We start from the raw sequence: 11,362 nt of genomic DNA on the forward strand, positions 1-11,362 counted from the left end.
TTACTTCATGACAATTAGTTTGTGGGTGAAATTGTTTGTGCTTGAAGTTCAGCAGAATTACACACCTCTAACAATTACAGAATATTAACAACATAAGGTATATATACACACTTGTGAACAATATCCAAAGTAACAGGTGCTTATGCTATCACATCCTACAGATTTAGGAAGCTATATATATGAACACTTTGGAATTCCAAAACTTGATATTGCAACTTTATCTTTGTAGGTTAACAATTTCGGAGTTTTAAGGTAAAGGTAACACTTTAGAGTAACTAGGTCGAGTAAGATCCTATTATGTAATTAGCACTGTAAAATCTAGCTGGTCCAGCCAAACAAAATATACATGTTCAATTTGTAAATATTACATAGATCCGTGAATAGAAAAGAAACCCATGCAACAATTAACATCATATAACATGCATTCTAGAAGTACACTGAAAGAATAATCAATTTTAACGCAAAGTCAAATACACTATCAGTTTGGTAGTGATGTATGTATCGATAGTAGAATCAATAAAAGAGGATATCAGTAGCAAGGGAACATCAAACATGCCAGTAGGTGACAGCTGAGTAGTGATGCATGTAAATTAACATGCAGATCTGTGACATATAGTACTAACTGCATGTATATGCTCATAACTGGCCATAGGCTGACTATATAAGGGAGAATATATAATACTCCCTCCATCACAAAATAAGTGTCTCAACTTTAGTACAACCATGATTTGATGTATTTAAAAAAAATACATGTTTGATCATTTGTTGAGTTTTTAATTTCTTCAGGGACAAAGAAAGGAGGCATAAACCATATATTAACAAAGCAGTTGCTCGTCAAAGCCTCGTCTAACGAAACGAAACAATGCCTTATATATTCTGAAATAGAGCTAGGGAGTATAAGTAGTTTCTAAAGTTTCATCAATTTGATCGCTAATCAGGCTTCCTGTCCCAGGCAGGCACACAGCTAGCTGGTGATAGCATTCTTTGTAAACTAGCTTCATGCATAAAATGAGGAGCTAGCAGGCCAAGCAAGAAGCAGTGAAATCTGGCGGAGGGAACAGTACGAAATCTATGGAATCAATGCAATTTGGCAAGACACAGTCGACAAATGTACCATCTCCTTATTTGGAATCAAATACGGCTAAGCGCAAGTACTAACTGCACCGAGAAGGACGGGACGACGCAGGCAGCAGGCAAACTATTGGGCTGTTTGACCCGATCTGGAGCGCCATGTAGCTTAGACAGCGAGCCGACCGGCAGCTAGCACGCACGCGCAGGAGGGACAACAGTTGCGCGCTCGTAGTACGTCCTATACCTATTCACAATGTCACGCACACAAGCTAGCTAGAGAACGAGACGCGGGGGGTGGCCGAGGAAGAACAACAGTAGCCCGGCCACCGTCGCCCGCTGTGCGCACGTACGCGGGGAACAGTACGTCGTCCTCTTCATACGTACTACAGTACAGCGCCGCCGGGATCCGGCCGGACACTCATTGGCGGCGGCTGGTGCAGCGCCGGGAATACAAGAAAATAAGGCGGAAAGGATCACTACACAAGGAACCAACGCAAAGCTAGCGATATTTATGCGTACTCCTATGTGGCGGATTGAATTCTTGCTTCAAAAGAAATGGAATGGAATTAATGTACGTATCAACACCAAGGTGAAGATGATGCTCGCAAGTGCGCCACAAGACTACAGCAAGGAGAGAGAGAGAGAGAGAGAGAGAGAGAGAGAGAGAGAGAGAGAGAGAGAGAGAGAGAGATCGCCAGATGCAATGCACCTCATCGATCGATTGATCTCTTGCGTGCGCAGCGTACGGTCACCATACGCACACGCACGCTATCTTTATAAACTTCAGGATATAGTGCGTTCTATATGTACGTGTTTTAATGAGCAGTGAGACGTAACGCAGGCATGTGGGCAATCCATGATCAGTCAATGGCATTCACTTACTTGCAAGAACAAAGTTCAACACAAAAATTAAGATGGAGAAAGCTTGGCAGTAGAAATTAAGCAGAAGCAAATAATAACTAGCAAATGGACGTAGCACGATCAATAAAAGTCTGAATCATCTAGTCTAGATCTTAAGCCCGGCAGAATGGTAGTAAAACAATGCATGCATGCACAAGCAGTTAATCGATCGAGACCTACATAAAATATGCTCATCATCGGTCCGGCATACCAAATGGGCACGTGCGCAGTACAGGTCCTCTCTCCTCCTCAGCAGGCCGCACCAGCGGGGGGCGGTGGCGGCGGGGGTGGAGCCTGGTGGCTGCCGCTGCTGCTGGCGTCACCAGGCGTCGGCTTCTTGCGCTTCTTCTTCTCGTAGCTGACGCCGCGCGCGCGAGCCTGGTGCTCGCGGACCTCGCGGAGGAACAGGCGGACCGCGCGGGCGGCGAAGGGGTTGGACTCGGGGCGGCCGCCGTGCTCCTCGAACGCGGCGCGAAGGCGTCCCACGAGCGCGTCGAGGCTCCCCCACGCCTGACGCAGTGGGCAGGGGCAGGGCGCCGGCGGGTTCGGGTGGCCGAAGAAGGGGCACGACGCCGTGTGCACCTTGGTCTTGCCGAACTGGTCCAGGTACCGCAGAAACTCCAGCACGTGCGCGCCGCTGCACTGCGCGAGGCTCAGCGGCGGCCGGTGGTTCCGCAGGTACTGCCCGAACGTGTTCCAGTCCCGCCGCTTCTGCGCCTCGTACCGGCTGGGCGTCTGCGGCGTGCCTCCACCCCCAGCAGACGAGGACGCCCCTCCACCGCCGCTAGATCCACCGGCGCCGCTGCCGCCACCGCCGCCCGGGGCATTCGGGCTCTCGGGGTTTGGTGACAGGTCCATGGATCAACCTGACGCCCAAAAGACACAAGCTCCGCCATTATAGTACACGAACGATGAAGCTAGCTGATGAATGCGTGCGTATTTGGGGTTCGCCCTTAATTTTGGAGCTGGTGCACACTCCGCTCCCTCCCTTGGCTCTGTGTGCGTGTGCGAAAGGGATGTATCTACCAAACAATATACTAAGACATATGCATACACATGCGAAACGGCCGGATTCTTTTACCGGAAGGGGCATCGGTGGTTACATGCTTAACATACCTTTCCTCACGGCGGCACGCGGCCGATCCCTTTTTCGCCGGTGGCGGACTCAGAGCCGCGAAGAAGATAGGTCGACCAGCAGCAACAGTGGCGTCGGCGGGAGGTGAAGAAGCTGGCTCGAGAATTTGATCTGCAGGGAGGGTGGAAGAGGTAGATATATAGGGATAAGTAAGTCTGAGAAAAAGTTAACGCGGACATTAGCTTCTTTTGCCACTTACCGCAGCAGCAGTAGTAGTTGCTGTTGCTCATAGGTCCATTAATCTGACCTGAGCTGCTCCTGCTGCAGCTGGCCAGAGCTTGTTGCTCGAAGACGAAACCTTCTTCATGTGCTGGAATAGCCTTGAAGGGATTTCATTGGCATGCTGCCGCTGCTATTTTTAGGTGGGTTTCAGGGGGCGGTGGATGGATTGTTTGGCCTAAAAAAGGGGGGGATCTGCGAAGTGAGTGAGAGATGGAGCAGCGACGTAGAGAGAGAGAGAGAGAGAAAGAGGAGATGGTAGGACGGATACAGAGGTGCGGCACTGTTAGGGCTTTTAGGTGAAAGAGGGGGGAAGACGGGAGACACTGTTGAGTGAGAGGTGAGAGGTGACATGACTAAAGCTGAAATCCTTTTATTTTCCATCCATGGTGGGGGAGGAGGAGAAAGCGAGCGACCGAGCGAGGGGCACCTCCCAGCCCCAGTCCCAGTCTCTCGCCACCACCTCCATTTGTATAGCTCTCCAGCAGTGGTGGGGGTCTGGGATGTCCTTTGCGCCGTCTACACCCGTCGACGGGGACACGGACGGCTGAGATCGGCCCGCGAAAGAGTCCAAGCTACTAGGCGCAGCTCCATCACGCACGCACAGGAACATATCTGAGGGCGTCCAGCATCCAATGGACGGCCTGTAAAGTGGTAGGGCCCGCTCATGTCCGTACGATTGGAGACGGCCCGGGGCCTACCGCGCAGAACACCATGAATGGCCGCGCGCGCGGCTGCTTGTCCATGTGAGGAGACGACAAATATGAAACTCCGTCCCAGCCTACGCAGCAGGTATGAAATGCTACCGCATAAAACCGCGGTGCATGATTAACCAAAGGAATTCTCCCCTTTTTAGAACTCGTGTCCGCATCCATATTAATCGTCATTTAGAAAGATGATTCATGTCGTACCGCCGCATGTGGCAGGTACTGACCAACTTGGATGATACAAAATCTGCCAACTTGCAAAAAAGAAGTCGAAGATATATGTGTTGATTTTTTGTTCTCTTTTACTTTGCTGTTGCTGTTAAAGAATATATATCGACTTTGTTATCACACGAGGCCTTTCCTTGTCCCATGTGGATTGTTTGCCGATTTTTACTATTTGTGCATTATCCTACAACTATCTCATTTTCAACGATCTTAAAATATCTTGTACCGAAGCAAGTGCGTAAATATAATAGTAACTGAGTAACATCACGATTCAGAAAACTATATATAACCGGGAAATTAAACGGTCTATCTTGAACACTGAATTGTTGTGTTCGATCTACCTTGAATCTTGAATTATAGAAAATTTAATACTAAAACCTGAATTTCTAAATCTATTTAATATGAACTCTAGCTCTGATTTTATATTTCATGCATCTTACTAATATGAACATGACGGGTGATTATATCTCTCTTGTAGAAAATGAAACTATAAACCATGTATGTCTTTTGATATTTGTATACAGATCTCAAATGTCTAGGCTATAAGCAAACAAGATAATATGTGCGTGCAAGGTCTACGGGTTAACTCATGAACTAAAATTAATGCAAGAACTAGAAAAAATATCAAACAAAAACTATATGTAGCATCACCTTCATGCGGTTATGTACATGACACTTAATGAAATTTACATCTCAATGGAAAATGTTTGCATTCATTTTAAAGTAACATTGACTAATGATAATATCATCTCCACGTTTGGTTATACACATAAACAACAGAAATATATATATATATATATATATATATATATATATATATATATATATATATATATATATATATATATATGGCAAAAAATAACAACAATAATATATAAAGTGAATGAACATTATTTGAAAATAGATGAGTTTTCAAAGAACTTTTGCCCCCTAAACATGTTATACTTGAAAATAAGTATATTTATGTCAGTATTACTATTAATTGCGCATATATTTTCTATCTATCATGTCCATTGACATCTATCCCAGTGGTCCGTAGTCATGTCTGATCTAGCTATCTTGCCGATAAAAGGTTACCTTGAACTTTCCATTTGAGTAGGCTGATGTGTGGATGAAATTAAAACCCCACCACCTGCATGGTACATGCAAAACACTTGTAAGCGGTTAGGGTACAATGATTGGGTGGATCAGGAGATTTGGCTACCAATATTTCCTTTGAAAAGTCGTCCTTTTGTTTGAATATCTTCTACCCTTTTAGTTGCTTCCAAATGTGTGCATCTCTCTGTTATCAGATGGGGCCAGTAATAGTATGGTACTATTGGTGGCTGTTGAGCAACATTGATCATGATGCTACACTCTTACTAGTGAAATAGTTGCACATGTACTATATAGGACGCATTAATGTTTAATTTTGGAGTATGACCTGTCAACTGAAGAAGTGCTCCTATGCATGATATGCATCTGATCTTAGCCACAGTAGTGCAACAAAACTAAGAGAAGTTTACTACGAACACGGCTTGGGTATGACGGTGAGTGAAATAATTAGCTAGTTCTTTTTACAGCAAGTACTCCAATTAGGTAGGTTTGTACCTTTTTTTTTCACCCGCTGCTCTCAGAAGTTGCATGCAGGTGTACTGGCAGTTGTGCTGCAATGGATGTACAACGCTGAGGCTGATGGGGGCGGTACGTATGTACTGGCAGTTGTGCTACAATGGATGTACAACGCTGAGGCTGATGGGGGCCTGATGGGTGGTGGATGAAATCACTTAGGTGATGCAGCCATACTGAGTCTAATCACAGTCTTTGGACGAATTTTATCGTACGCATAGCACTATCGTCTATAATCAGTGCAACTTGTTCTACACTGTGATTAATCGGAAGACGAGCTACAACCTCTGGATGGACTTTTTTTTTTCTATGAAACTACGCCTTGTTTTTCTAAATTGTTTTCTCTTTTCGTAACATATGTAACTTCTTGCTACACTCTGTCCTCCACTTTTCGAAAAAACTCCGCAGTAAGAACTCAACTGAGATGTGTTAGAATCGTGTTTGCCCTTCTCTCTTGATACTGTTTTATGGTATGTAATGTCATATTAATGCTCGATCATTCCTTTTCTTTTTCGAGCATGCATTATTCATCCTTCTTAAAAAGCATGCATTATTGAAAAAATGTTTTTTTTGAAAGACCCAGCGCTGCTGGCATTCATACACTAGTAGAAAACTGGGCTTTGGTCACAGGGCAATATTCACATTAGTCCCGGTTCACTCACGAACCGGGACTAATGCGAGCCAGGGACCTGCCGGGCCTCGTGGGGGCATTTGGTCCCGGTTCGTCCGGCCCCTTTGGTCCCGGTTGGTGGGACAAACCGGGACCAATGGGCCTCGCTCCTGGCCCACCATCATTTGTCCCGGTTGGTGGCTTGAACCGGGACCAGAGGCTCACCCTTTAGTCCCGGTTCATACCACAAACTGGGACTAAAGGGTTGGTCCTAGTTGCGGTCAGAGTTTAGTCCCACCTCGCCAACCGAAGGGCGCTCACACCAGTTTATAAGCCCGTCCCTCTCTGCCTTGTTGAGCTCCTCTCAAAGTGAAAATAGATGCCCTTATACAGGGAATTTGACCGAAATTCAGAGTAAATTTCTTTGAATTTCATAGAAATTTATTATGAATTTAGGTTGAATTTTCTCTATAGGCGCATCTATGTTCATTTTTTTATAGTAAATAAAATAAATAAACCTTAATAAACTAAATAAAAATAAATAAACCTTAATTAAATAAACTATAGTAAATAAAATAAATAAACCTTAATAAAATAAATAAAGTAAAATACATAAGTAATTAGAAATAAAATGGAATAAAATAAATAAGATTTTTGTTGTAAGTAGAAACAAAACAAAATAAATAAAGCAAAAGAGAAAACAAAAAACAGGGAAAAAAATTATGCCACCTACTGGGCCACCACGGCCTGAATACGACTTGAAACCCATCCATGGACTAGGATTCAGGCCCGCAGAAGGCCCAGTAGGCCCCACAGGCAAAGAGAACGGTTAGGCCCGAAAGCCTGCAGTTGAGAGGAGCTCGAGAGGGTGGGCGCAGCAGCGCTTATAAACCACTCTCGAGCTCTCTCAACTAGCGAGGTGGGACTAAAATTTTGACGCGGGGCAACACAAGGCCTTTGGTCCCGGTTGGTGCCACCAACCGGGACTAAAGGGGGCATGCATACCGGTTCGTGGCACCAACCGGGACCAATGCCCCCCCTTTAGTCCCGGTTGGTGCCACTAACCGGGACCAATGAGTTTCCTATATATACCCCATCGCCACAGCAGAGCACTCCACAGTGCTCTGTTTTTTCTGGCCGGCGAGGGGAGGGCATTTGGGTGCTCTAGCTCACCTCCTATGCACAAGAGGTGTTCGATGAAATGTCTGAGCCACACTAGTTAATCTTTCTCCTCTCGAAACTCGACCTCTGAGCTCCATTTTCCCCGAGATTTGTCTAGGTTTAGCGGTCCGTCACGTCCCGTCCCCGTCTTCACCGCCGTCGATCGCCCGCGCCGATCTCGTCGCCAGCACCACCGTGGTGAGCCTCTTATTCTTATCTTCTTTATGAAAGAAAAAAAAATTATTACTTTAGATAGATACTTGTCTAATTTTGTTACTTTTATTATTCCTTCTTATTACATAGTGCGATGGTTTGGTATCCGCCCCCGTCGGCCCTCGTCCTGTCTATGATTCGGATGTGGTATATATTATCTTTTTATAACTATTTTGTTCATTTATTGTTTATGACAAATATGCCGACCAACGTGACATAGATTTTATTTATCTAGGAGGTGGTTGAACCGGAAATTCCAACCGACCCTATTGTCGAGATGTTAAATTTAGTTGAAGAAGAAAACAATTACTTGAAGGAAAAAATAAAAAAAAATTGAGGAGGAGAAGATGATATTGGAGTTGCATGTTGCGGATGTCGTCGATGATCACAAGATCAAGATGGATGCAATGCGCTTGAAGATTAGAAAGATTAGAAAATATGCCATTCATACCGAGGCTTGGTATCATTATGCCGTTGGATCAATTGTTACCTTGGTTGCGATTATGATCGCATTTGTTTTCGCATTGAAATGTTTTACATAGTTTCAATGTATGGTTTAATTAATTAGATGCTCTGGAGAGCTATATATATGTTGTTAGATGAGAACTATGTATGTACTTTGGTTTTAATGTGATGATAAACTTCTATTAATTTGGTCACTTAATTATCTATTCATGATGTTCTGTAATGGTTTTTGACACACTTAATTATATATAATGCACGCAGATGAACCGACAATGGATGTACGGTGACAGACACACCTCCGAGTACATTAAGGGCGTGCATGATTTTCTCGAAGTGGCTGAGGCAAACAAGCAGAATGGTTTTATGTGTTGTCCATGCCCAACATGTGGGAATACGAAGTCTTACTCTAACCGGAAAATCCTTCACACCCACCTGCTTTACAAGGGTTCCATGCCACACTATAATGTTTGGACGAGGCACGGAGAAATAGGGGTTATGATGGAAGACGGCGAAGAAGAAGAGGACGATGATAACTATGTGCCCCCTGAATACGGTGATGCTGCAACGGGGGAAGCTGCTGAAGATCAAGAGGAACCAGACGATGTGCCCAATGATGCTGCAAGGGGGGAAGCTGCTGAAGATCAAGAGGAACCAGTGCCCGATGATGATGATCTCCGCCGGGTCATTGTCGATGCAAGGACGCAATGCGAAAGTCAAAAGGAGAAGCTGAAGTTCGATCGCATGTTAGAGGATCACAAAAAAGGGTTGTACCCCAATTGCGAAGATGGCAACACAAAGCTCGGTATCATACTAGAATTGTTGCAGTGGAAGGCAGAGAATGCTGTGCCTGACAAAGGATTTGAGAAACTATTGAAAATATTGAAGAAGAAGCTTCCAAAGGATAACGAATTGCCCAACAGTACATACGCAGCAAAGAAGGTCGTATGCCCTCTAGGATTGGAGGTGTAGAAGATACATGCATGCCCTAATGACTGCATCCTCTACCGCGGTGCGTACAAGGATCTGAACGCATGCCCGGTATGCGGTGCATTGCGGTATAAGATCAGACGAGATGACCCTGGTGATGTTGACGGCGAGCCCCCCAGGAAGAGGGTTCCTGCGAAGGTGATGTGGTATGCTCCTATAATACCACGGTTGAAACGTCTGTTCAGAAACGAAGAGCATGCCAAGTTGATGCGATGGCACAGTGAGGACCGTAAGAAAGACGGGAAGTTGAGAGCACCCGCTGACGGGTCGTAGTGGAGAAAAATCGAGAGAAAGTACTGGGCTGAGTTTGCAGCTGACCCAAGGAACGTATGGTTTGGTTTAAGCGCGGATGGCATTAATCCTTTCGGGGAGCAGAGCAGCAATCACAGCACTTGGCCCGTGACTCTATGTATGTATAACCTTCCTCCTTGGATGTGCATGAAGCGGAAGTTCATTATGATGCCAGTTCTCATCCAAGGCCCTAAGCAACCCGGCAACGACATTGATGTGTACCTAAGGCCATTAGTTGAAGAACTTTTACAGCTGTGGAATGGAAACGGTGTACGTACGTGGGATGAGCACAAACAGGAGGAATTTAACCTTCACGCGTTGCTATTTGTAACCATCAACGATTGGCCCGCTCTCAGTAACCTTTCAGGACAGACAAACAAGGGATACCACGCATGCACGCACTGTTTAGATGACACTGAAAGTATATACCTGGACAAATGCAGGAAGAATGTGTACCTGGGCCATCGTCGATTTCTTCCGACCAACCATCAATGTCGAAAGAAAGGCAAGCATTTCAAAGGCGAGGCAGATCACCGGAAGAAGCCCGCCATGCGTACCGGTGATCACGTACTTGCTATGGTCAATGATTTACACGTAATCTTTGGAAAGGGTCCCGGCGTACTAGCTGTTCCGAATGACGCTGAGGGACACGCACCCATGTGGAAGAAGAAATCTATATTTTGGGACCTACCCTACCGGAAAGAGCTAGACGTCCGCTCTTCAATCGACGTGATGCACGTGACGAAGAACCTTTGCGTGAACCTGCTAGGATTCTTGGGCGTGTATGGGAAGACAAAAGATACACCTGAGGCACGGGAGGACCTGCAACGTTTGCACGAAAAAGACGGCATGCCTCCGAAGCAGTATGAAGGTCCTGCCAGCTATGCTCTTACGAAAGAAGAGAAAGAAATCTTCTTTGAATGCCTGCTCAATATGAAGGTCCCGACTGGCTTCTCGTCGAATATAAAGGGAATAATATATATGCCAGAGAAAAAGTTCCAGAACCTAAAGTCTCATGACTGCCACGTGATTATGACGCAACTGCTTCCGGTTGCATTGAGGGGGCTTCTACCGGAAAACGTCCGATTAGCCATTGTGAAGCTATGTGCATTACTCAATGCAATCTCTCAGAAGGTGATCGATCAAGAAATCATACCAAGGCTAAGGAGTGGCGCAATGTCTTGTCAGTTTCGAGCTGGTGTTCCCACCATCCTTCTTCAATATCATGACGCACGTCCTAGTTCATCTAGTCGACGAGATTGTCATTCTGGGGCCCGTATTTCTACACAATATGTTCCCCTTTGAGAGGTTCATGGGAGTCCTAAAGAAATATGTCCGTAACCGCGCTAGGCTAGAAGGAAGCATCTCCATGGGCCATCAAACAGAGGATGTCATTGTGTTTTGTGTTGACTTCATTCCTGGCCTTAAGAAGATAGGTCTCCCTAAATCGCGGTATGAGGGGAGACTGACTGGAAAAGGCACGCTTGGAGGGGACTCAATAATATGCAGGGACGGATATTCTTGGTCTCAAGCACACTACACAGTTCTACAGAACTCTACCTTGGTGACCCCGTATGTCGATGAACACAAGAACAGTCTACGCTCCAAACACCCGGAGCAGTGTGACGACTGGATTACATGTGAACACATCAGGACTTTCAGCAGTTGGTTGGAAACACGTCTCAGAGGTGACACCACTGTTTGTGATGAGTTGTACTCGTTGTCCAGGGGACCATCTTCGACTGTATTGACTTACAAAGGATACGAGAT

At 45.5% G+C, this 11,362-nt stretch overlaps 1 protein-coding gene across 1 annotated transcript; it reads right to left on the minus strand.

The window, feature by feature from the left end:
- Positions 1–1,917: 1,917 nt before the first annotated feature.
- Positions 1,918–3,752, minus strand: LOC109766397 (protein G1-like4). The gene is made up of 3 exons (XM_020325160.4): positions 3,306–3,752; positions 3,088–3,217; positions 1,918–2,837 (listed from the first exon to the last, which is right to left on the minus strand). Exon 3 carries the CDS (start codon positions 2,827–2,829, stop codon positions 2,221–2,223), a length of 609 nt encoding a protein of 202 aa, XP_020180749.1. The 5' UTR covers positions 2,830–2,837; positions 3,088–3,217; positions 3,306–3,752; the 3' UTR covers positions 1,918–2,220.
- Positions 3,753–11,362: the final 7,610 nt, after the last annotated feature.

The sequence above is a fragment of the Aegilops tauschii genome, chromosome 6 (assembly GCF_002575655.3).
Source record: "Aegilops tauschii subsp. strangulata cultivar AL8/78 chromosome 6, Aet v6.0, whole genome shotgun sequence".
NCBI classification, from domain to species: domain Eukaryota; kingdom Viridiplantae; phylum Streptophyta; class Magnoliopsida; order Poales; family Poaceae; genus Aegilops; species Aegilops tauschii.

Coding starts and splice junctions, on each gene's coding strand:
- LOC109766397 (XM_020325160.4), bottom strand. CDS start 2,829: ATGGACCTGTCACCAAACCCCGAGAGCCCGAATGCCCCGGGCGGCGGT.